The sequence below is a fragment of the Procambarus clarkii genome, chromosome 92, assembly GCF_040958095.1.
Source record: "Procambarus clarkii isolate CNS0578487 chromosome 92, FALCON_Pclarkii_2.0, whole genome shotgun sequence".
Lineage (NCBI taxonomy): Eukaryota > Metazoa > Arthropoda > Malacostraca > Decapoda > Cambaridae > Procambarus > Procambarus clarkii.
In genome coordinates this window covers 5,382,812-5,409,807 of record NC_091241.1, presented here as the reverse complement: position 1 = coordinate 5,409,807, position 26,996 = coordinate 5,382,812, and the positions used below count along the sequence as shown (strand labels likewise).

At 45.7% G+C, this 26,996-nt stretch overlaps 1 protein-coding gene across 2 annotated transcripts; it reads left to right on the top strand.

Annotated features, from left to right (window-relative positions):
* The first annotated feature begins 3,031 nt into the window (after nucleotides 1-3,031).
* On the top strand, nucleotides 3,032-25,711 carry LOC138359704 (chitooligosaccharidolytic beta-N-acetylglucosaminidase-like). 2 transcript variants are annotated; one of them, XM_069319193.1, is made up of 6 exons: nucleotides 3,032-3,163; nucleotides 10,253-10,338; nucleotides 18,843-19,767; nucleotides 20,528-20,674; nucleotides 21,049-21,570; nucleotides 23,078-25,711. In XM_069319193.1, the coding sequence occupies exons 2-6, from the start codon at nucleotides 10,265-10,267 to the stop codon at nucleotides 23,252-23,254; spliced, it is 1,845 nt and encodes a 614-aa protein (XP_069175294.1). In that variant the 5' UTR covers nucleotides 3,032-3,163; nucleotides 10,253-10,264; the 3' UTR covers nucleotides 23,255-25,711. The 2 variants fall into 2 exon arrangements, with proteins under 2 accessions (XP_069175294.1, XP_069175296.1); XM_069319195.1 differs by having other exon boundaries at nucleotides 3,042-3,115.
* The last annotated feature ends 1,285 nt before the right edge of the window (nucleotides 25,712-26,996 follow it).

Here is a 26,996-nt window from a genome sequence, read left to right as displayed (position 1 = left end):
TGGTGCTTCTGTAGTTGCCTCGATTCTTTCCTCCTTCTGCAATAAGTTCTGCTTGTAAGGTATTTTTGGTAGTGACCTTCTTTTGTGTCTCGAGGTCGAATATGTCGTCCAACAGAATTTCCAACTCCACTTTCCGGGCCATTTCACTCGGTCTGGACATAACATGACAGTTTATGCCCAGATTTAGGAGAGTGACTTGGTCCTCAGTGAGGTTAATTCCTGCAAGGTTCAGGAAGCCATCTCTTGGTCGTGGAATTGCCATAGGACCTATGGCAATTCCACGACCAAGAGATGGCTTCCTGAACCTTGCAGGAATTAACCTCACTGAGGACCAAGTCACTCTCCTAAATCTGGGCATAAACTGTCATGTTATGTCCAGACCGAGTGAAATGGCCCGGAAAGTGGAGTTGGAAATTCTGTTGGACGACATATTCGACCTCGAGACACAAAAGAAGGTCACTACCAAAGATACCTTACAAGCAGAACTTATTGCAGAAGGAGGAAAGAATCGAGGCAACTACAGAAGCACCATACTGTCCCCCGAGCTTAGAGCGGCAGCTAAAAGCCTTCGTGAGAACAAGGAGATAGTTGTCAGGAGAGGTGACAAGTCGCCAATATATGTCATTCTTAAAAAAGACGAATATCTGGCGAAAATGAACATCATACTCTCTGACCAAACTAAGTTCCAAAGGGTAACGAAGGACACTACAGCCGAATTAAAAGCAAAGGTCAACAAACTGATCGAAACTGTGAACGCCAAGAAATCCGGACTCCACCTGCCAAAGATCATTGGGGAATATAAACCTGGATATGCGTATGGAAATGTCAAGACGCACAAGCCTGGAAACCCACTTCGGCCAATCATTAGCCAGATACCCACACCCACGTACAGATTGGCAAAGCGACTCAACGGCCTGCTGACTCCTTATGTTCCTTGCGCCTTCAGCCTGAAGTCTCCAAAGGAATTTATGGACTTACTGCGGGGCGCACGGGCCACAGGGATAAGAGCCTCGTTGGACGTAGAATCGCTGTTTACCAACGTACCTGTGGACGAGACAATCGGAATGATAGCCGACAGAGTGTATCGTGATCCAGCCTGTACTCCTCTTGACATGCCAGAAAGTATTCTGAGGAAACTACTCCAAGCTTGTACTAAAGAGGCACCCTTCTTGAGCCCGGATGGGCATATGTATAAGCAAGTAGATGGGGTCGCTATGGGTTCTCCCCTAGGTGTCCTGTTTGCAAACTTCTACATGGGTACCATCGAGCAAAAAGTCTTAGTCGACATGAACTTGAAACCGGCCATATACTGCAGGTATGTTGACGACATTTTTACACAGGTACCTGATGTCAGACATCTGCAGGAGCTGAAGGAGGCATTTGAGCAGAGTTCCGTGCTGCGTTTCACTTACGAGACGGAAAAGGATGGGAAGCTGCCTTTTCTAGATGTAACAGTCATGGAAAAGGGCGGAGGTTTCCACACTGCAGTCTACACAAAGGAAACAAACATAGGAATGTGCCTAAATGCCAACAGCGACTGCCCTGACAGGTACAAGAGGAGTGTTGTTAACGCATACGTCGACCGTGCTCTCAGCCACAGCTCAGAATGGAAGCAAGTCGACGAAGAACTCTGTAGGGTAAGGCAGGTTCTAGTCAATAACGGCTTCTCCAATGGTTTCATCGAAGACATCATAAGAAGGAAAGTGAAAAGCCATGCAACCTCCGAAGAGACAACTAACACAACACCTATACCCCCTATTAGACTATTTTACAGGAACTTCTTTTCCACAGCTCATAAAACAGAGGAAAGGGTCCTGAAAGATATTGTTAATAGAAACGTTATCCCTACAGACAAAAATCAGAGGATACAACTGACGATTTACTATAAAACCAGAAAAACGGCCAGCCTACTCATGAGAAACTCTCCAGACACGAAACAGAACGCTTTAAAAGAGACTAACGTCGTCTATGCCTTCAAATGCCCACTTGGGGACTGTAAGCTCCAAAAAACCCAGTATATAGGCAAGACAACAACATCTCTTTCTAGGCGTTTAACGATGCATAAACAACAGGGCTCCATTAAGGAACATATAATCTCTTCCCATAACCAAACCATCGCCAGAGAAATCCTAGTAAACAACACAGAAATCATCGATAGATACAGCGATAGCAGGCGGCTGGACGTTTGCGAGGCACTACACATCAAGAAGTCAACACCAGCAATCAACAGCCAATTATTGCACAACTATATTCTACCCACCTCAAGACTCCGCTCCAATATAGAAGCATCAAGAAATATGGACCAATAGGCTTTCTACAAACACTTCTATTCAATATCCATTGTTTCGTGTTCTGTCTTGTGTTGATACTTTTAATACCCTATTAATATTCTCTAATGCCACATCATCCTTCCCACCTCACTCAAATGTAATGCCACATCACCCTTCCCACCTCACTCAAATGTAGATATAAAATCAGGGAAACGCAAGTTCTAATCAGTTGTGTATTTGTGAAGTCTTTGAAAATGTAATAAGTTTTACGAAACGCGCCCGTGTCGCGTCAGACTAGAAATAAAACTGAATTTTGGAGAAGTGATTTTTGATTTACCTCCAACAGTGAAGCATAATGTACGAAAGATTGAGAAAATTCGTGTTAGAATTATTAATCTTACTTTTTCGGTCATATTTAATAAAATATGTCTACAGGAAAGACTGCTACCAAAATATACTAATATATATATATATATATATATATATATATATATATATATATATATATATATATATATATATATATATATATATATATATATATATATATATATATATATATAATATATTTTTGTGTTATTGGGCTACCAGTTGACGCCTGGGGTTAAGGAGAAGTGATTGACCCTGTGATCTTGACACGCTGCTGTGTCCTTCACTTCCACCTTCACCTTCCCTCTTCCCCTTTCCCTCCCTCACCCCCCCCCCCTTTTCCCCTCCCTCCTCCACGTTCGTCTCTAAAGGAAGAGAAGGACTCAGTGGTGAAGACCCAGCGATACCCCTCACTCCACGCCCGTCTCTCGGGGCGGTCAGTATACCCTCCTCCACTACCTTACTCGACCCCTTCGGTAAGGCTCCGCCCGCCTGCCTCACACTACACCTTCCTCCACCCTAAGGTAAGACTCCTTCTTACCTCTTTACCTTAGGAAGCCCTTCCTATCTGTAAGGAAACTAAGGTCATACTGCAACTCCTCATACCCACTACCTATACCTCATCCTCTGTGTATTAGAGGTGGTGTATATGTGGTGGGTGTGTATGTTGGTGTATAAGTGGTGGGGTGTATGTTGGTGTATTAGTGCAGGAGTGTATGTTGGTGGATAAGTGGTGGATAAGTGGTGGTTATCTCTTGAGACGATTTCGGGGCTTTTTAGTGTCCCCGCGGCCCGGTCCTCGACCAGGCCTCCACCCCCAGGAAGCAGCCCGTGACAGCTGACTAACACCCAGGTACATATTTTTACTGCTAGGTAACAGGGGCATAGGGTGAAAGAAACTGCCCATTGTTTTTCGCCGGCGCCTGGGATCGAACCCAGGAACACAGGATCACAAGTCCAGTGTGCTGTCCGCTCGGCCGACCGGCTCCCTAAGGTGTGGTGGTGTATGTTGGTGTATAAGTGGTGGGTGTGTATGTTGGCGGATAAGTGGTGGTGTTGTATGTTGGTGTATATTAGTGGGGTGTATGCTGGTGTATAAATGGTGGGATGTATGCTGGTGTATAAGTGGTGGGGTGTATGCTGGAAACATACACCCCAGGTGTATGTCTCATCATACACTCATGACACATTTACTCCGACATTTACCCCACCACAACAGCCAGTCACCCTGGTGCTGGTGAGTAGAGGTGGGGTACAGAATGGGGGGGAAGATAATACCCTCATGCCCCATCCCCAAGGGTTGAGGAACAGGTTGGGGTATGAGGTAGGAAGAAAGGTAGCACCCCCTCCCATGCCCACTGAGCGTTGCGGAACAGGTTGGGGACGTGGGTACACTGACCTCCACAAACTGGAATATACGTCCCGCTGTCGACCAATCAGCTCAGGGAAATATATACCTCGTCGGGTTATGTAGAAGCTGTCTTTACAACCTTTAATGGTCTTGCCTAATAGTTCTTATATAGCAGAGTTTGCAGAAACAGTCTTCAGCTCCTGTGGTCGCGACTATCGGTCGTCTAATGCAATGATTTCTGATGGCTTTGTTTCTAGTCATATCTTCTAATGTATTTATGGATGGAGGAAGCCCCTGTTACTTCCCATTGTGGATGATCCCATTTACTGGCTGTCCTGTATTATAAATTGTGTGGGGTTGGTTGGTGGTGTTGTCGTCGTTGATCTTTCCTTCTGGACAACCCAACCCACACCTCGGTAGAGTGCTTATACCTCACTAGGAGATCACCCTTGGCGCTTCTGGCTCTTGGAGAGGGGCTCAAGGTCACACGTTTAGGGGATGCGGCTCCAACACTTAGCCTCGTTGTCACGTGCACACACCCACTCGAGCTGCTGTGACTCCCCACTCTCTCCTTAGGTGATATGATCTCCTCAATCCCCCTTTGACTTATCAGTATTACCTTCTTCCCTGTCCACAGCTGTGGTTCTTGGTTCTTTCTCTCTGTCTCTCCTTCTGTACTATTTCATGGGAAGCCTCACTAAGACAATGTCAAATACCAGCAAATTTGAATACATTTACTGGACAGAGCACATACACAATACATATACACATATAATAATAATGAATCCTATACTCTATACTATTACAATCCGGTTGCTCTCCAACACCATCAGAACTCTATTATCAGTTTACCAAGTGGTATCCTATCTTCTGATTCACCACCTGAAACTATCAACCTCCTCAAGTAGATCAAGTCTACATACACCGCTGCACTATCAACAAGAGAAAAAAAAAAATATATATATATACATATATATATATATATATATATATATATATATATATATATATATATGCGAACAAGCCTGAATGGTCCCCAGGACTATATGCGAATGAAAACTCACACCCCAGAAGTGACTCGAACCCATACTCCCAGAAGCAACGCAACTGGTAACTACAGGGCGCCTTAATCCGCTTGACCATCACGGCCGTCAAAAGGAAGTGATAGCCGAGGCTATTTGAGCCACTTCCCCGACGGCAACTCGGATGGTAATCTTGGGCATAGCATTTCACCAAATCACCTCATTCTTTGGGGCACACGTGAGGAACACAAATGCGAACAAGCCTGAATGGTCCCCAGGACTATATGCGAATGAAAACTCACACCCCAGAAGTGACTCGAACCCATACTCCCAGAAGCAACGCAACTGGTAACTACAGGGCGCCTTAATCCGCTTGACCATCACGGCCGTCAAAAGGAAGTGATAGCCGAGGCTATTTGAGCCACTTCCCCGACGGCAACTCGGATGGTAATCTTGGGCATAGCATTTCACCAAATCACCTCATTCTTTGGGGCACACGTGAGGAACACAAATGCGAACAAGCCTGAATGGTCCCCAGGACTATATGCGAATGAAAACTCACACCCCAGAAGTGACTCGAACCCATACTCCCAGAAGCAACGCAACTGGTAACTACAGGGCGCCTTAATCCGCTTGACCATCACGGCCGTCAAAAGGAAGTGATAGCCGAGGCTATTTGAGCCACTTCCCCGACGGCAACTCGGATGGTAATCTTGGGCATAGCATTTCACCAAATCACCTCATTCTTTGGGGCACACGTGAGGAACACAAATGCGAACAAGCCTGAATGGTCCCCAGGACTATATGCGAATGAAAACTCACACCCCAGAAGTGACTCGAACCCATACTCCCAGAAGCAACGCAACTGGTAACTACAGGGCGCCTTAATCCGCTTGACCATCACGGCCGTCAAAAGGAAGTGATAGCCGAGGCTATTTGAGCCACTTCCCCGACGGCAACTCGGATGGTAATCTTGGGCATAGCATTTCACCAAATCACCTCATTCTTTGGGGCACACGTGAGGAACACAAATGCGAACAAGCCTGAATGGTCCCCAGGACTATATGCGAATGAAAACTCACACCCCAGAAGTGACTCGAACCCATACTCCCAGAAGCAACGCAACTGGTAACTACAGGGCGCCTTAATCCGCTTGACCATCACGGCCGTCAAAAGGAAGTGATAGCCGAGGCTATTTGAGCCACTTCCCCGACGGCAACTCGGATGGTAATCTTGGGCATAGCATTTCACCAAATCACCTCATTCTTTGGGGCACACGTGAGGAACACAAATGCGAACAAGCCTGAATGGTCCCCAGGACTATATGCGAATGAAAACTCACACCCCAGAAGTGACTCGAACCCATACTCCCAGAAGCAACGCAACTGGTAACTACAGGGCGCCTTAATCCGCTTGACCATCACGGCCGTCAAAAGGAAGTGATAGCCGAGGCTATTTGAGCCACTTCCCCGACGGCAACTCGGATGGTAATCTTGGGCATAGCATTTCACCAAATCACCTCATTCTTTGGGGCACACGTGAGGAACACAAATGCGAACAAGCCTGAATGGTCCCCAGGACTATATGCGAATGAAAACTCACACCCCAGAAGTGACTCGAACCCATACTCCCAGAAGCAACGCAACTGGTAACTACAGGGCGCCTTAATCCGCTTGACCATCACGGCCGTCAAAAGGAAGTGATAGCCGAGGCTATTTGACGGCCGTGATGGTCAAGCGGATTAAGGCGCCCTGTAGTTACCAGTTGCGTTGCTTCTGGGAGTATGGGTTCGAGTCACTTCTGGGGTGTGAGTTTTCATTCGCATATAGTCCTGGGGACCATTCAGGCTTGTTCGCATTTGTGTTCCTCACGTGTGCCCCAAAGAATGAGGTGATTTGGTGAAATGCTATGCCCAAGATTACCATCCGAGTTGCCGTCGGGGAAGTGGCTCAAATAGCCTCGGCTATCACTTCCTTTTGACGGCCGTGATGGTCAAGCGGATTAAGGCGCCCTGTAGTTACCAGTTGCGTTGCTTCTGGGAGTATGGGTTCGAGTCACTTCTGGGGTGTGAGTTTTCATTCGCATATAGTCCTGGGGACCATTCAGGCTTGTTCGCATTTGTGTTCCTCACGTGTGCCCCAAAGAATGAGGTGATTTGGTGAAATGCTATGCCCAAGATTACCATCCGAGTTGCCGTCGGGGAAGTGGCTCAAATAGCCTCGGCTATCACTTCCTTTTGACGGCCGTGATGGTCAAGCGGATTAAGGCGCCCTGTAGTTACCAGTTGCGTTGCTTCTGGGAGTATGGGTTCGAGTCACTTCTGGGGTGTGAGTTTTCATTCGCATATAGTCCTGGGGACCATTCAGGCTTGTTCGCATTTGTGTTCCTCACGTGTGCCCCAAAGAATGAGGTGATTTGGTGAAATGCTATGCCCAAGATTACCATCCGAGTTGCCGTCGGGGAAGTGGCTCAAATAGCCTCGGCTATCACTTCCTTTTGACGGCCGTGATGGTCAAGCGGATTAAGGCGCCCTGTAGTTACCAGTTGCGTTGCTTCTGGGAGTATGGGTTCGAGTCACTTCTGGGGTGTGAGTTTTCATTCGCATATAGTCCTGGGGACCATTCAGGCTTGTTCGCATTTGTGTTCCTCACGTGTGCCCCAAAGAATGAGGTGATTTGGTGAAATGCTATGCCCAAGATTACCATCCGAGTTGCCGTCGGGGAAGTGGCTCAAATAGCCTCGGCTATCACTTCCTTTTGACGGCCGTGATGGTCAAGCGGATTAAGGCGCCCTGTAGTTACCAGTTGCGTTGCTTCTGGGAGTATGGGTTCGAGTCACTTCTGGGGTGTGAGTTTTCATTCGCATATAGTCCTGGGGACCATTCAGGCTTGTTCGCATTTGTGTTCCTCACGTGTGCCCCAAAGAATGAGGTGATTTGGTGAAATGCTATGCCCAAGATTACCATCCGAGTTGCCGTCGGGGAAGTGGCTCAAATAGCCTCGGCTATCACTTCCTTTTGACGGCCGTGATGGTCAAGCGGATTAAGGCGCCCTGTAGTTACCAGTTGCGTTGCTTCTGGGAGTATGGGTTCGAGTCACTTCTGGGGTGTGAGTTTTCATTCGCATATAGTCCTGGGGACCATTCAGGCTTGTTCGCATTTGTGTTCCTCACGTGTGCCCCAAAGAATGAGGTGATTTGGTGAAATGCTATGCCCAAGATTACCATCCGAGTTGCCGTCGGGGAAGTGGCTCAAATAGCCTCGGCTATCACTTCCTTTTGACGGCCGTGATGGTCAAGCGGATTAAGGCGCCCTGTAGTTACCAGTTGCGTTGCTTCTGGGAGTATGGGTTCGAGTCACTTCTGGGGTGTGAGTTTTCATTCATATATATATATATATATATATATATATATATATATATATATATATATATATATATATATATATATATATATATATATATATATAAATGTGTACAATGAAAATCAGCATGTGAATGCAATAACATATATCAGCATAAATGTTCCTTGATACACCGCAATGATCAATCGATAACCCTATCAGTCCTAGAACGCATACATCTGTAGGTAATCCAGCCGACGACTGTAACTCTAAACTTCAGTATAAAACACTCCTTGACATAAGAATGCAAACAATCACTCACCTCTCACTGCGTCTTGCACGCTAATGACAACCAAACACTATCAACTCCCTACAAGTAATCCACCAGAACTTCCCTTTCACCTCTGGAAGTTCACTACCCTGATATCTTTAGGTTCTTCCGGGCTTCACTACCAGGATCCTCTGCAGCTCCTCCAGGCTGCTACCATGAAGTTTCCTTGAGCAACTACGGTGCTTCACCCTTCTGCTTGGGTCCTCCACAGCTCTCCTGGCTGCTACACCATGTAGTTCCCTCGAGCAACTATGGTGCTTCACCACCTCTACAGAAGCACGTGACACTCCTCTTCACTGCTTCTCCTCACAGCTCGAGGTCCTCTGCTCCACTACCTTGGAGTCTCATCAACTACTCCCTCTGTGCTGGCTTCGAAGTTCTCAGCAACTTCTTCCCCAAAGACAAACCTGCAACCCATCGACACTCCAATAAAATTGTTTCCCCTTTAACACAAACAAAAATAATCACACAATATGTTTGCCTTAAACCTCTATCTGTCCTCTACATACTGTGAGTGGACTCCCCCGTTGGGCGGGTCCATGCTCCACCTCGTCTGGCGGGCCTCACTCCGGGAGAGGCCTCCTCCGTCGGGAGCTCTCAGTCACCTGCCAGCGCTCAGAGGGGACGGACGTCACTCCGTGTTCCTCCCTCTCCACTCTCTTATTTTAGGCTTTCTGCCTTATCAAAACATGTCTAACTTATAAATAAACATCGCTACTGTCGCTGGGCACACGACCAACTACAAGCAATCACTATGAACTGGCTTAAATCGTGCTTACCACAGATTGTCTGGTCGAGGGCGCTTCTCCCTCTGACAGAGCCTGGTCAGGGCGATTCCACAGCCCACGAAAATGTCTCTGGGCGGCTTAATACTCTCCTCGTCGACCAGGAATTGAGACCACAACGTTCCCAGCTCGATTCTACAGCTGGCACGTCTACACACTTCTCTTCTCTTGGAGATATATCACTAAGGGTTCCTTTCTGACCGGAACTCAAACGGAGCGCGGCTTTCCCCCTGCGATGTCTGGCCTCAAGTGAGGTCAAAGCCCTCCAGAAACGAGCCTCACGCCTCCAGCAAAATGTCCACATCACCTAGCCAGTCATATATCTGTTTTCTTCTGCACTGCCCATAATCTTAAATTGTTCATCATATCCAACCAGCTATTTTACATCTGTGTTATCGCCTCTATATTTCTTAGACCTTCTGGTTAGGTCAGGCTTGATAGAATAATTCTCAAACGGGAGACTCGTTTTTCGGCTACCTGGGATCATAACACCTGACACCCAAGACGTGTTCCTCACGTCCCTGTGGCTCACCTGTGCCTCCAGCTGCCTTAAAATGTCCTCTCGAGGCTGTGCTGCTCAACCTAAAACATTCTATTTGTCAATTTCATCGATACTCTTGAGTTTATAATGTGTGGCAAGTGAGCCCCAAATTCTGGAACCTCTCGTGTCCTTATACATGTTTCCTGCCTGTATTTTCTTACATTGTTATGTTATTACATTAGTTTAGTTTGTATTGTTGTTATTATTAATTAATACTATTATTAAAAATATTATTTTTTTCAGACTAATGCCAGGATGATGATGGTCAGTGTATTGACGCCATTGATGGGGCTGCTGCTCTCCTTCTCCCCGGCCTCTGCCTCCTTCTCGTAAGTCATCCCTCCCACCCCCAGGCCTCTGCCTCATTCTCGTAAGTCATCCCTTGTTACGGCCCTCTCGGGTCGCAACCGGGTTCTTTCTCTGATGTAAGTAGAGTTTGGGTATCCGGCCCCAAGCTAGTAGTGGCTTTCAAGGGATGTGATCCGTAACGCAAGTAAATTAAAGGGGAAGGGAAATAAAGGCAAAAACTTAATAGTATAATTATTACCTGATAAAATTATTAACTGATAAAAAATAATTAACAGTATAATTATTGACTGATAAAAGAAAAAATAACCCGTGGCTCACAAGTGGCATAATTAAATCAATCAACAAAAACATGAATACGAAAAGAAATTTAGGAGTGGCCTAATTTCAATGGAAGTAGTTAAAAGGTACTCATCAGTGCTTACCAGTATCATAAGAAAAGCAAAACTTTCATATTATGAGACTAAATTCAAAGAAGCAAAAGGCAACATGAAAAGCACATGGAATACCATCTCTAACATCCTGGGAACTAAACAACACTCCCACAACCAGATAACACTCTCTAAGGATGGCCTTACACTGTCATCTGACTTAAAAATGGCGAATGAATTTAATAGCTTCTTTTCATCGATTGGTGCTAACCTTGCAAGTAAAATCCCACAGACTCAGACACATATCAACACATATCTCTCAGGCAGCTATCCAAACTCTCTTCTCCTCTCACCAGTCAGCCCGTCAGATGTTGTGTCCATCATACACTCACTAAAAACCAAAGCTGGGAACATCAGTGAAATCCCATCCATTGTATACAAGAGCGCCTCCCATGCCCTTGCACCAGCTATAGCTCTGCTGTTCAACAAATCCCTTGAGTGTCATACCTTCCCTGATATCCTTAAAAACGCAAGAGTAACGCCAGTTCATAAAGGAGGTAATCTGTCAGACATAAACAACTACAGACCAATATCGAACCTACCCATACTATCAAAAATATTTGAAAAAATTATCTACAAACAGCTCTACTCCTATCTCGTAAAATTCGACATTCTTAGCCCCTGTCAGTTTGGCTTCCGCTCTCAAAAGAGTACCAACGATGCAATTATTAGTCTCCTTGATATAATTTACTCTGCCCTTGACAAAAATGAGTTTCCAATTGGACTCTTCATTGACCTGAGAAAGGCCTTTGATACTGTTAATCACGATTACCTCTTATGTAAACTCCATCATTATGGAATCCGAGGCCATGCACTGGACTATATCCAATCCTATCTTAGTGATAGACACCAATGTGTAGCCATCAATAATATAATCTCTCCCATTCTACCAATAACCGTTGGAGTGCCTCAGGGCAGCATCTTGGGACCCCTACTATTTCTTATATACATTAATGATCTGCCTAATGTCTCTAACATTCTGAAACCTATTTTGTTTGCTGATAATACTACCCTCATTTACTCCAACCCCAACCCACATACACTAAATGATGTTGTTAATAATGAACTAAAAAAAGTCCACTTATGGATGTCAACCAACAAACTAACACTTAACATAGAAAAGACCTACTACATCCTATTTGGAAGCAAATCTACAAATGCAATTCAGCTTCAGATTGACAATGTAAACATTAGCAATAAAAATGATGGAAAGTTTCTTGGCATATTCCCAGACAAGAGACTCAACTTCAGTACCCACATACAACACATAACTAAGAAAGTCTCTAAAACAGTTGGTATACTCTCCAAAATCAGATATTATGTTCCTAACTCTGCTCTCATCTCTCTATATTATGCACTAATCTATCCCTATCTCAACTATGGTATCTGTGCATGGGGTTCAACCACTGCAAACCACCTCAAGTCCATCATCACCCAGCAAAAATCTGCTATCAGAATAATATCAAATTCTGCTTTCAGACAACACACAGCCCCCTTGTTTAACTCCCTAAACATGCTAAACATAATCTCACTCCACAAATTCTCTTGTGTCAACTACATTTACAAAACCCTATTCTTAAATGCAAATCCTTGTCTGAAACTCTTCCTGGACAGATGTAATAGGACCCATTATCACCACACCAGAAATAAATATCTCTTCGATATCCCCAGAGTTAAACTTAATTTGTGTAAACACTCTATGCAAATAAAGGGACCCAGTTTATGGAATTCACTCCCTACTGAATTGAAAAGCTGTCCAACTTTTACATCATTCAAAATCAATACTAAAAAGTACCTAATTTCATCTTCATAGTTTTTCTCTTTTTGCCTTAAAATTGCACTGTATCTATTGCTACCCAATCTCCCAACCTTTTTGTTCCCAATTTGAACATCTTTACCATTGAGATCATTGCTGTTTTCTTATATGTGCTGCCATTCTATTGTATGGTGTTTATAAATCTTGTTTATTTGTATCTTTTGCTACCCAGTCTCCCAATCTTTATGTACCCATTCTGAACATCTTTACCATTGTGATCATTGCTGTCTTATATGTGCTGTCAATCTGCTGTATGGTGTCTATTAATCTTGTTTAAATTACTAATCAAGCTGTCAATGTAATCAATCAGAGCTTTAATATAACAATGTGCTTTAATATACTTACTTATCTCTCTCATCTCATTTTTCTCTTGTAATGTATCTTTCATTTATCAATTCTGATTGAACTTACCTACTTAAAATTATCTGCTAGATTAAGGACCTGCCCGAAACGCTGCGCGTACTAGTGGCTTTACAAGAATGTAATTACTGTACTATCCAATGTATTCTCACAAACCCAATGTACCTTCTTGTATATATATAAATAAAAATAAATAAACTAAACATAAACGATTACACGGGGGAGGGAGGGGGTATAAACACTAGAATACACAACGTAGTCTTCCTCTGAAGACTCTGGACGTTCACGGTGCTCAACGATGCTAAGCTCTGACTCCTCTTGTGGCCTCACAACGAATCCTTCGATTCTCTTGAGTCAACCCTGGCCACAGGCCAGCCAAATCACAGTTCCACTGGGGGCACCGTCATGGAGGCCATCAACCACAAGTCCAGCCGGTAGCTGGCAGGTTCCAATCAGCGACGTTGGTTAGGCCACTCCATGACCGATACTAGGGTAGCGAGCCCTAGTCAGGAGCCTCGTGTGATCCCACAGACCACTCTCCTCGCCACAACACCCCAGTGGTTAAGCGTCTCCACCAGTCAGTCCCGGGTACTACAATCCTCCAACAGCCACGTCACAGGCAGGGTAACACCACAGTGTTCATCCAGGAGGCGACTCACAGCTGCTGCAGCAAACACTTGGAGACAAGACGGCTGCCTTGGGTAGACTGATCCAACTTCCATTACAGCAGTCCCAGGTCGACTCTGTAATCAGACACGTCATCAGTAATAGGGACACACTAGGACACCTTACTTACAGGCTTAGACACAAACGCCCGACGTATCCACTCCATAGATGGCGTTGCTGTCTGAGCGCCACCTCACCAGAGGTCAGCAGCGGCTGTGTTATGAGCCGATCAGGACGGGAAACTAGCCCTTGTGGCTGGTATTTCCTGCCCTCACTTGATGGCGCCGTCCATTTGGAGGGGGTTTCGGGAGCTGACCCACAGATGGCGTGGTCGTCACTGCTCCGGGCTCGGACGCTGGACTCGAGTCCGTAACATCCCTACCACCCCAGGCCGCTGCCTCCTTCTCGTAAGTCATCCCTACCACCCCCAGGCAGCTGCCTCCTTCTCGTAAGTCATCCCTACCACCCCAGGCAGCTGCCTCCTTCTCGTAAGTCATCCCTACCACCCCAGGCAGCTGCCTCCTTCTCGTAAGTCATCCCTACCACCCCAGGCAGCTGCCTCATTCTCGTAAGTCATCCCTACCACCCCAGGCAGCTGCCTCCTTCTCGTAAGCCATCCCTACCACCCCAGGCAGCTGCCTCCTTCTCGTAAGTCATCCCTACCACCCCAGGCAGCTGCCTCCTTCTCGTAAGTCATCCCTCCCACCCCAGGCCGCTGCCTCCTTCTCGTAAGTCATCCCTCCCACCCCCAGGCAGCTGCCTCCTTCTCGTAAGTCATCCCTACTGAGGGTTACAACCAATATTAAATAATAATTGAAATCTTAGCCTGTAAATCATTACTAGTTCCTCCATCATTAGCGTCCTTCCTATCGTAAATTTTCCTTTGTACGTCGTCATTTCTCAATATTAACTATGCCACACACACACGTGATTTTCGTGTAAATGTGTACGACACTTGTGTAAACGAAGGTACAGATGTCGGAAAATCCGACACCATTTAATAATCATACAGATAATAGCTGTATTGTATAAACAAGTTACCCATAGAAAACGTAACTTGTAGTGGAATTACCGTCTAAAGAAAACGGGATATCATCACCACATACTATTATAATTCACCAGCTATTCTGCTGGGAATTATTCTTAAATACATTAGTCTTTGGACTTTACCATCATAAAAACATCTTATATAAATTAACTTAATTATCAATATTAAAGTAGAGTAAATGTGACCCTTCTATCACTTTCTGAAATGTGGACAATGTAAGCCAGGCGTCAGAGGGAGGAAGGAGGGCAGCCATTGTTGTGTCACCTCCGAGACGTGTGGAGCAAATTCGGCTCCTATCATTCTGGACAATGTCGGCCAGTAACGTCAATAGTATGGAGTGTTAAACAGCCATTGTTTATAACGAGACCAGAGGCTCACACGGGAGCAAATTCGGCTCCTGTTAATTTTACTTGGACGTAGTGTTATGGAAACCAAAGGTACCATCTCCAACACGATGTCTACAATTCAAGTTAAGTGTTCTTTCCGAAACCCGTTTATCATTCATTTATGGCCATTAATGTCAGGATATAGGGTGACCCGGTTAGATCACGTGGAAGCCTCAAACTAAAGGTAATTAAGCCAGGTCTTTAATGTTCCATGTACAGTTTTCTCTGATATAGCTTGTCATATATAGGATTCTGGCTTCTCAGCTAGCGCACTTTTGACAGGTCAAGACGAGGAAGATTTTGTGCACCAGTTACTGGGTGATATGGAAGCTACCTCAAAGAGGATAATTTGGTGTCTACACCCTAGTTATACCTGGTGGACTAACCTGCTGTACTATAAGATAAGGAACCTCATCAATGTATGTAGCTATTACTGTAGTTTGATTGGCTGCATATATATTAATTTAATAAACCCCCCCTAATGTGTAGAGGATCGATTTGTGAGATTATAAGATTATTGCAGAAATACAGTCCACTTAACATTATACAAATTGCTATCGAAGTATATAAATTAACGTAAATATAAATTCATATAAATTAAATAAATATAAATCTCACAGGTCGGTTCCCACATTATTTGGTCATCTTCGAACCGGATGACGGATTATTTGATCCTTTGAACCCACATTTGGTCATCTTAGTACCGGATGAATCAGTTAACCAGTGGATTCATTAAATATACTAGTGCAGTGTTATTTAAACAAAGGCCAGCCAGTCAAAGACGGAAGCGTAGCCTCGAGGGAGCTCAGGAGCCTCCCTCAGCCCAGTTCAGCTTCGTCAGCGGTTTCATGCACACCCACAGATATTTGGTGGCGTGTTATTTCGTGAAATGACAGCGCTAATATAGAAGCCAGCCAAATTAGTGGCTGTGGTGTCTCGTGATTGTTCACGGATTTCGTGGTGTTACATTTCGCGAGAGATTATCTACGAATTTTGTGGACTTTATTTCGCGAGGTCACTAATAATATTTAATACTTCTAGATAATATTAGAAGTTTCATAGAGGCTAATTAAGAGGCTATTATCAATAATTGTGTATATTATTTCTCCAAAATAGAGAATTATTTAATATATATTGCACTAGTGATCACAGTATAATATTTACTAATTGCCAACCCACAACAGGGTAGGATATTAACCATTGACTAGTTGAACTATTATTGCTCATCCTAGTCCCATTATTACCATAGTCAGTTGTACTATATTGAATAACCTAACACCATTAATGAATGGTCCAGACCCTATTTTGGGTGTAATTTTTACCAACTCGAATTGAGTTGTATATATAATAATTTACTTATGATCATTACACCTTTGAGTGATTAATTAGTGTCTCTACCATCCTGGGGTGATATAGAAGAGCTAACCTAAAGGTACTTCCAGTGACACTGGTTTATCACTCAAATCATTAGTGTGTATGATTGTATATATATATAATGTGTATTAATTTTAAGTGCTAACCTCTAGTAGAGGTAGGATTATTGCCTAGTGAGTGCAGAATTTACCCTAGGCTACCATTAGAGCTTGTTCAGTATTATGAGCAGCCCAAGTACAAGTCCCACAAGGCTTCACCAACGAGCCAGTATGGATAATGCAGGGAGAATGAAAAGAACCCTTGCAGGTCTTAAAGGCCACTTAACAAGACAGATCAAGAAATGTGAAGATTTGTCACAACAATCTCAAGTTGATTATGCTGACCTGGAAAGCTATTATCAAGCAGCTGCAGGTAAATTTGAGCAAATCAAATGCCAAATGGCTGTCCTTGTAGGGACAGACTATTGTCATCGATTCATCGGTAGCCCTACTAAATATCAGGGCAATAACCATGTTAAACTCTGCAGGAGGTAAATTACTCTCAGGCCCAGTATCAAGCCTGAGGAGACCTATGCCTGCAGATAAACAATACCAGTAGAAATCTAAATTTGTCAGCTGATTATATTTCTCCAGTAGCATTATACTAAGGAGATTACAGCTGACTATAGTAACAGAGGTTGATGTTAGTATCATCATTTAAAGCTGAAGATGAGTTCATGAGGCTTCAGTGGCAAATCAGTGAACAGTAGCCTAAAACAGCTACAAGTCACTGCGACCAATGTCACTGAACCCACTGCAGTCTCAGAACCATACTTTACTTTAATGATGAGCTATTCAATCTTCTGAATCAATTAACTAAATTAAAAACCCCAATAAATCTGATGACTGATTTGATACATTTATTATTTAATCAAGATGTATTCCATGGGCCTCAGTGTTTATATATCAGTGACCAGTTACCTGAACAAACTTCAAGTTATATCTAATGTCACTGATCTCACTGCAGTCCCTGAATCATACTTGACTGTAGTACTTGATCACATTCAGTCTTCTGGGTTAAATAATATGTAATAGGCTTGAATATTAGCCTTTCAAGAGTTGACAGGGAAATGAAATCGCATTAGACTTCTAACCCCTACAACTCTAGTACGGGACATCCGTCCTGTACGAACAGACACACAAATGTGTGATTACTAACTACTAACATCAAATTAATCTAATAATTCGAAGGAGGAGTATCGGTGTTCGTCTGTTCTAAAGAGGACTTCGACCCGTGAGCAGCCCCCTGGGGAATTATGTCGGAAAATCCGACACCATTTAATAATCATACAGATAATAGCTGTATTGTATAAACAAGTTACCCATAGAAAACGTAACTTGTAGTGGAATTACCGTCTAAAGAAAACGGGATATCATCACCACATACTATTATAATTCACCAGCTATTCTGCTGGGAATTATTCTTAAATACATTAGTCTTTGGACTTTACCATCATAAAAACATCTTATATAAATTAACTTAATTATCAATATTAAAGTAGAGTAAATGTGACCCTTCTATCACTTTCTGAAATGTGGACAATGTAAGCCAGGCGTCAGAGGGAGGAAGGAGGGCAGCCATTGTTGTGTCACCTCCGAGATGTGTGGAGCAAATTCGGCTCCTATCATTCTGGACAATGCCGGCCAGTAACGTCAATAGTATGGAGTGTTAAACAGCCATTGTTTATAACGAGACCAGAGGCTCACACGGGAGCAAATTCGGCTCCTGTTAATTTTACTTGGACGTAGTGTTATGGAAACCAAAGGTACCATCTCCAACACGATGTCTACAATTCAAGTTAAGTGTTCTTTCCGAAACCCGTTTATCATTCATTTATGGCCATTAATGTCAGGATATAGGGTGACCCGGTTAGATCACGTGGAAGCCTCAAACTAAAGGTAATTAAGCCAGGTCTTTAATGTTCCATGTACAGTTTTCTCTGATATAGCTTGTCATATATAGGATTCTGGCTTCTCAGCTAGCGCACTTTTGACAGGTCAAGACGAGGAAGATTTTGTGCACCAGTTACTGGGTGATATGGAAGCTACCTCAAAGAGGATAATTTGGTGTCTACACCCTAGTTATACCTGGTGGACTAACCTGCTGTACTATAAGATAAGGAACCTCATCAATGTATGTAGCTATTACTGTAGTTTGATTGGCTGCATATATATTAATTTAATAAACCCCCCCTAATGTGTAGAGGATCGATTTGTGAGATTATAAGATTATTGCAGAAATACAGTCCACTTAACATTATACAAATTGCTATCGAAGTATATAAATTAACGTAAATATAAATTCATATAAATTAAATAAATATAAATCTCACAGGTCGGTTCCCACAACAGAGTCACACTTGCGAATTACCTCACCTTGTGTGAACATTAGGTTGTGTTTTCCACAGGATGCCATCACCATGGGGCTACCAGTGCGAGTCTGGCAAGTGTCTGAAGCTGGAGAACACCGGGGTGACGAGGCTGGTGACCCTCAACCAGTGCAAGCTGACGTGCGGACCCTTTGGGGCGCTGTGGCCGCAGCCACAGACAGCGAGCATCGGAACACAAGTGGTTCACTTCCTCCCCAAAAGCATCTACATCACCATCAGAGGTCTGCAGCAAACCTGGTCTCTGCTGAAGGAAGCCATCGACATCTTCAAGGACAACCTGCAGAAGTATCACCCGGACTACGATGGTGGTCCAGCTACCTGGGAAAAGCCCTGGGAGCCGTTGATCGCAGGACATTTCTTGCATCTGGTGGTAAACATGTCTGGACCCCTCACTTACCTCAGCCTTGACACGGACGAGTCTTACGAACTCCAGACGGTGACCGTTGGCTCGATCACAACAGCTACCATCAATGCGCAAACCTTCTTCGGCGCCCGCCACGGCCTCGAGACACTCTCGCAGTTGGTGGACTACCACGAAAATCGGAAGACATTGATGATCGTCAGTTCGGCCTCCGTGTACGACGCACCAGCCTTCAAGTACCGCGGCCTGCTGGTCGACACGGCTCGTAACTTCCTTAGCGTGGAGGCCATCGAGCGCACCTTGGACGCCATGGCGGCCAACAAGCTTAACACCTTCCACTGGCACATCACTGACTCCCACTCCTTCCCGCTCTACTTGGAGAGACTCCCCAACATGGTCTACTACGGCGCCTACAGTTCCCGCGAGGTCTATCACCCGGAGGAGGTGAAACATCTGGTGGACTACGGCAGAGTGAGAGGCATCCGTGTTCTCCCGGAGTTCGATGCTCCCGCTCATGTCGGCAACGGGTGGCAGTGGGCTGAGAAGCAGGGACTAGGCAAGCTGGCAGTCTGCGTCAACAGGGTGAGTGGAGAGGCATCAGAACTTTGCATCTACCACAGTGAGCCGTTGCCTTTCTCCATTTTGTTTTTTATAACATATAATTGAGAAAAGTTAAACTATAATTACAATATTTCTTACAGTGCGAAGCTTTCTTCTCCTCCTGCTCCATGTTCATCACATGCTTTTGTTCACTAAAGCCTTCTTCATCTGTTTCAGCTCCATCATGCACAATATCAAAGGCCTCAGTATACAATCTACTGCTTCAATACACAATTTACTGAGGCAGTAATCAGAACACTGTTTACTGCCTCAGAACTCTTATCTAATTCTTCAGAACTTTTGTCTACTGCCTCAGTACATTGTCTACTGCCTCAATACACTGTCTTCTACCTCAGTACACTGTCTACTGCCTCAATACACTGTCTACTGCCTCAGTACACTGTATGACACTTATTTATCCAGCTTCTATGATGCCTAAAGTGCATTTGCTCATCACTGATTTCCTGGGTTCGATTCCCCGATAAGACGAGACGTTTGGGCACGTTTCCTTACATTTGATGTCTCTATTTACCTAGCAGTAAAAGGTTACTTTGGAATTAGAATACTGTTGTCGGTCGCATTTTGATGTATTTTCAGTTATTGGCTAGAAGGGACCATATAATAACAATGACAGTCTTCTTATCCCTGACAATTGACAACTAAAGCATGCACTGGAGTGGTGTTGTGGCTTTAGGTAAGCACCCTCAGCTGCTCCTTACTGATGCACAACTGTTACTGGCAGGAGCCGTGGCAGTCGTACTGCGTGGAGCCTCCCTGCGGCCAGCTCAACCTCGCCAACCCCAACATGTACCTCGTCCTAGCCCAGATCTATGAAGAAATGGCCAAACTCTTCACTCCTCTCGATCTCTTCCACTATGGCGGCGACGAGGTGGGTAAACAGAGAGGAAATGCTTCAAACGTAATCCAAAGTGTAATATATATTTTAGAGTTAATTTTGCATTACTTTATTATATTTAGAAGTGTATTTAGGGTGTAGGTGAGGACAAGTGTACACGAGCAGGAGACGAGTTCTCAGGTTCTCAGGTGGGTTGGCACTATACCGCCTCCCCGCGTTTCATGTGTGCATTTCACATACAGCATATTCTCCTTATCTCGGGACTTTGTCACCACATCCTTATTACTCATTATACTTTTCTATATACTGTTTCCATACATTTGCTATGCTAGATACGTTCTAGTGGCCACCTGTTCCAGTACACAAGTAGAAACAATAGTAAATGCACTTATGTGGTCTGTGTGCAGGTGAACCTCAACTGCTGGAACACCACGGATGAGATAACAGCGTGGATGGTCGCCAACGACTTCGGGCTGGACGCCGACGCCTACTACAAGCAGTGGAGCGTTTTTCAGGAGAAGTCTCGTGAGCTCCTGACAACCGCCAACAATGGCGTCGAGGTGCCCGGCATCCTGTGGACCTCCCACCTGACGGAGAAAGGCCGCGTCGACCAATACCTCAATAAAGACAAGTACATCATCCAAATCTGGACTAACGGCTCAGATCCTCTCATCGCCGAGCTGCTCCAGAAGAACTACCGCGTTATCTTCAGCAACTACGACGCCTGGTACCTAGACTGTGGCGCTGGGGCTTGGGTGGGCGAAGGTTCCAACTGGTGCAGCCCCTACAAGGAGTGGCAGAAAGTCTACGACAACAGCCCTCACGATATAGCGCGAGACCTGACGGGTTCCACACACAAGGACCTGGTGTTGGGCGGCGAGGCAGCGCTCTGGACCGAACAGGTCGACGACGCTTCACTCGACACGAAGGTCAGTAATCAGTCTAAATGATATAGGATATTTTGTTGGTCTAAGTGGCTCTCAAATTAGGGAGGGTTCCCGGCTGAACCCGGGTCTCTCCCCCCTCCCCCCTCTCCAAATCTCCCTCCTTCTCTCATTCCCTATCGGTCCCTCTCTCCTCTCCTCCACTCTTCAGTTTTCTTTCCCTCTCCTCTTCCTCCTTCCGTCTCCACCTATCTCCTCCCCCACTATCCTCCAACGTCTCTCCTCTCTGCCTGTCACACACCTCTCCACCCTCTCTCCCCATTTCCTCCTCTCCACCTGTCTCCCCCTCTCTTCTTCCCCTCTCTTCAAACATCTCCTCTTCTACCTTCCATCCCTATCTATGTCTCTGTGTTTGTCTGCCTGTCTTGCTGTCTCTGGTTTGTTTATCTGTTTCTGTTTGTCTTCCTGTCTCGCTCTCTCTCTCACTTTGCCCTGGTCGATCCGGTCCCTCTGTCTCTGTCTGTGTTTCTGTCTGTCTCTTTATAACATATCCGCAAGACTGACGACCCACGCCACCTGTTCTTACTGACATAGAACCCCCCCCCCCACACACACAAAAGCATTTCTTCCGGCTACATACAAACACCAATACACAACTAGTTACTTGGCTTGCAACATTCATGTCTGTTACGACCCTGGCCTTCTGTTACGACCCTTCTCTCTGGCTGGTGTGTGTGGATAAGACCTACTCTGTGGCTGCTCCCCTACTCTCTTTCCTTCTCCTCTTACTTATTTCCCTTACCTGAAGTTCCTGTATCCTTAAGCTAAGTACAGGGCACTAGTGAGTGTGCCTACTCTGGTAGTAACGATTGGTGAGACCTGGGGATAGTATTTTGCCAGTGTTTGGGTACCCCTAAGTGTTGTGTTTTGTATTAGGGTCCCACGTGGTTTCACTACCCTAAGCTGCATCCAGCTTCAGTGCTTATCCAGTAGTACTTTACCCTAGCTTGTTATTAGTGTAAACCTTGTATCCTGCCTACGTGGACCAAGGCTTTTAACGTAAGATAGTGTGGTAAAGTTATTATTATTGTTATTGGTGTGAGTGTATATGGGGGGTTGTTAACGGGTTAATAAATAAGTACATGAATTACAGAGTATCTCTTCTTCCAAGGTGGGAGCGCAGTGATCAACCCTTAGACTAACATATTTGGTCTTGTAGCAAGTTATTACTACTGTGGATAGTTTATTTTGGGGGCCGGGCCTTTTAGCTCTCCCATATTTGATACTCCTGTCTTCTAACTACCTATACCCCTTAATAGTACCAGTACCCCATAGAAGCCCCACTCATATCAGTTGTAACAAGTGGACAACCCTGGGTCGTAACATTGTTACGACCCAGGGTCGTAACAATGTCCTTCACAGAGGCAATATTGCAGCTCTCTGAATCTCTCACGAACTAGTTAATAACATTGCAGTGTTAATTAATGCATATATATGTACATGTGATGTGCGTGTTAAGAGGAATTACAATGTGTGTGTGTCTGTGTGTCAGTTATGGCCGCGAGGAGCCGCCCTGGCGGAGAGGCTGTGGACCAACCCGCCCACTACCTGGAGACAGGCAGAAGCCCGCTTCATCCACCACCGTCACCGGCTCCTGCGACGAGGTGTCCAGCCCGAGCGTATCCAGCCCAAATGGTGCCACCAGAACGACGGGTTCTGTTACCTCTAAACCTTCTGCACCATTCCTTTCCCACCCACCCCCCGTCCTATCCCAGATCCTTATCCTGAACCCTTCCAATCACTTCTACAGTCTCCCGTGCTCTATCATAACACGGGGGTCCAGTAGCACAGTGGTCGACATCCTCGACTCACAATCAAGTAGTCCGGGTTAGATTCCCGGGAGCGATAGAAAGGATTTAGGATTTGACATGTTTCCTTTCACTTGATGTCTCTGTTCACCTAGCACTAAATAGGTACCTGGGAGTTAAGGCAAATCTTGTGAGTCGTGAAGTAGGTCAGTAGTTGACCTTGGGGGAACTCGATATATGCCTAAGCACAGGCTTATTATCCCCCCTTCAACGGGAATTATAATTATATTCGCCAACACCCTACTAAATCATTCCACACCCTGTCATACACTCCCACACCCTGTCATACACTCCCACACCCTGTCATACACTCCCACACCCTGTCAAACTTTCCCACACCCTGCCATACACTCCCACACCCTGTCATACACTCCCACACCCTGTCATACACTCCCACACCCTGTCATACACTCCCACACCCTGTCATACACTCCCACACCCTGTCATACACTCCCCACACCCTGTCATACACTCCCACACCCTGTCATACTCTCCCACACCCTGTCATACACTCCCACACTCTGTCATACACTCCCACACCCTGTCATACACTCCCACACCCTGTCATACAATCCCACACTCCTGTCATACACTCCCACACCCTGTCATACACTCCCACATCCTGTCATACACTTCCACACCCCTGTCATACACCCCCACACCCCTGTCATACACTCCCATACCCTGTCATACACTCCCACACCCTGTCATACACTCCGACACCCTGTCATACACTCCCACACCCTGTCATACACTCCCACACCCTGTCATACACTCCCACACCCCTGTCATACACTCCCACACCCTGTCATACACTCCCACACCCTGTCATACACCCCCACACCCCTGTCATACACTCCCACACCCTGTCATACGCTCCCACACCCTGCCATACACTCCCACACCCCTGTCATCCACTCCCACACCTCTGTCATACACTCCCACACCCTGTCATACACTCCCACACCCCTGTCATCCACTCCCACACCTCTGTCATACACTCCCACACCCCTGTCATACAATCCCACACCCTGCCATACACTCCCACACCCTGTCATACTCTCCCACACCCCTGTCATACACTCCCACATCCTGTCATACACTCCCATACCCTGTCATACACTCCCACACCCTGTCATATACTCCCACACCCTGTCACACACTTCCACACCCTGTCATACACTCCCACAAGTTGTGGACAAAGTGGGTGAAGGGTGATGCTACTCAACAAAGTCACTATATAGAGACTAATCAAAAGTTAAAATCTCAAGCGACTCACAATTATAACAATAACCAATAAGGAGGTCAATGTCTCATCAATAACATCAAACAAACACAAGTCACTGAATTTATGAAACACTTTGCCTTCAGAAAACTAAGTCCCAACTGGACTGGCAAATGACAAAGTCAAAAAAGCTCCTCTCAAAAGTCAAGTCCACAATGGCATGACAAAAAACGACTAAGTCCCCTACAAGGGGAAACTATAAGAAACGTCCATTCACCACGAGAGTACAAATTTTAAAATCTCACCTTAGTAGTAGATTGTCTCCAAGCCAAGATATATATATATATATGGTCAATAGAGCTCAAGACGTCCATGTTAACATAACCAATTCCTGAGGACGAATTAAAGTCTGGGAGGGGTTGGGGGGGGGGAGGCTGGTCGATCAGAGTCCACAGGTCAACTGAACAACACAACGGACCAGAACATAACATGTTCCCTCGGGGGTAGTGAAAAAGAAATCATAAAATACATGAAAGTAAATAAAGTTTTCTCTTAAATATACCCAGTTGTTTGGTTCACACAAAAATAAAAATTTTGAGTAAATTGAAATACGCTCCAGCACCCTGCTGAACCATGCAGTATGCCCCGACAAGCTCTCTACATGCTGCTGCGGTGAGATCTGCAGATACAGGCGTGCCATAAGGATGGGTGCCTGTGGACGGGGCCAAGTACACTGGTCCACACCCACCTAGTCCCTCATGCCCCGTCAACACCCTCCCTCGTGGCCTCACATAACCTCATGCAGTCTCCGGAGCCTGAAGCGGGACCAGCGTGACCCTGCGCTCTGATCAACACTCTCGAGAACTCCTGCCCGAGCCATCTACAGCGTCTACAGCTTTCTTCCCGTGAACTCAGCCGGGCGTGTGTGTGTTGTGTAGTTGTGTACCCACACTAAGGGCGTCCCTGAGGGCGTCTTCCCTGGGAACATCGTCCCTGAGCATCCCTAGCACCGGCGTCGCCCCTGGGAGAGCAGCCAGTGACAACTACAAGGCATTTTCTGATTTGTATTAAAAATAATATACACCAAATTTGATCGTGGTATGTCTAGCCCAGCTGTATATACATTACTGCGCCCCACACACCTCTCTAGCACGGAATATCAGAGCTGCGCACATCTTTATTATCCCAAATTAATTGACGTGTGAAGAAGTGAACAAATATGTCTCCTGAAAGTAACAATCCGGATGGCTGAGTGACGAACACGTAGCCCGGTTGTTGTTGTTAAAGATTTAGCTACTCAGGACGAAGTGTCCATGTAGCACGGGCTATGGTGAGCCCGTAAGGTAGCCCGGGTTGTGATTGTCTCTTGTTCACCGTGTGTATATAACCCGGCTGGCACTCTACTGCATTATGAGACCGTCAGTCGGAGCCATGACGGGGACTCGAACCTATACTCTGGGTACTCCCAAGCAGAAGAGCATTCAGTGGAATCCCAGGTTACAGTGCTTTTGCCCATGTCATAGTGTAGTGGTTTAAGGCGCGTGCACGGCAGTACTCAGGGTGCAGCTCCTAATGGGATTAACATGACCTTAATTAAATTTGTTGTAATCATTACATTATATTAATTTACACTCAATTTTGTCAGAATGAATTACCTGCCATTACATACAGAAGACACTAGGGAATACAACGTATGAGTCAAGAGCCAGGTATAAGTTCTTCTTCTTCTTGAGAATAGGTGCAGTTTGCACGAATGGGTAACCCTCCCGATGACTGCACCAGAACAGATGTAAGGAGACGCGTTGATGGTGAGGAGGAGAAGAAAGTCAAAAGCGGTAGATGTGATGGGCCGTAGAGAGAGGAGTGGCGACGAAAACAGAGGCGAACGTTAGAGGGAGACTCCCCGCACCGGGGGGCGGGGAGTCGTGGTCACGGCGGCAGCTGATCCAGGCACGGCGTAGCAGTGTGCGCAAGATGGGAACTAATACTTCTCCGGAAACTTGCGTATCGGAAAGCGCAAGCAGTACGCTTCCCAAATCACCCACAGGTCGGCGGGCAGCCGGCCATCAGGCAATACCCTCGGCTGAGACATCCTATCCGGCACCCTATAAACAAACACCTTCTCAGACGATACCCAGATAGTGGACGAGCACCATGGGATCGGAAGCACCCGGGCATCCCAATAAGGGCCCAACTCCGGACCCTCACAGGGCACGACCCCAGCAGACGGGACTAGGCAACCACCAGACCGGGGCAATGAAAGAGGGGGAACAGCAGGGGATGCAGGCGCGGCAGCGACCCCACCACAGGGCACAGGAGCCGAGGCCCCCCGGCGCACATCTTTCCGGAACATCACGACGAGGTCCCGATCATCAGGG

What these genes read in the sequence shown, in the direction of transcription:
- LOC138359704 (XM_069319193.1), top strand. Translation starts at nt 10,265, where the DNA reads ATGATGATGGTCAGTGTATTGACGCCATTGATGGGGCTGCTGCTCTCC. An exon ending in CCGGCCTCTGCCTCCTTCTC is followed by an intron (nt 10,339 to 18,842) that starts GTAAGTCATCCC and finishes TGTTTTCCACAG; the next exon opens with GATGCCATCACCATGGGGCT. An exon ending in ACGCTTCACTCGACACGAAG is followed by an intron (nt 21,571 to 23,077) that starts GTCAGTAATCAG and finishes TCTGTGTGTCAG; the next exon opens with TTATGGCCGCGAGGAGCCGC.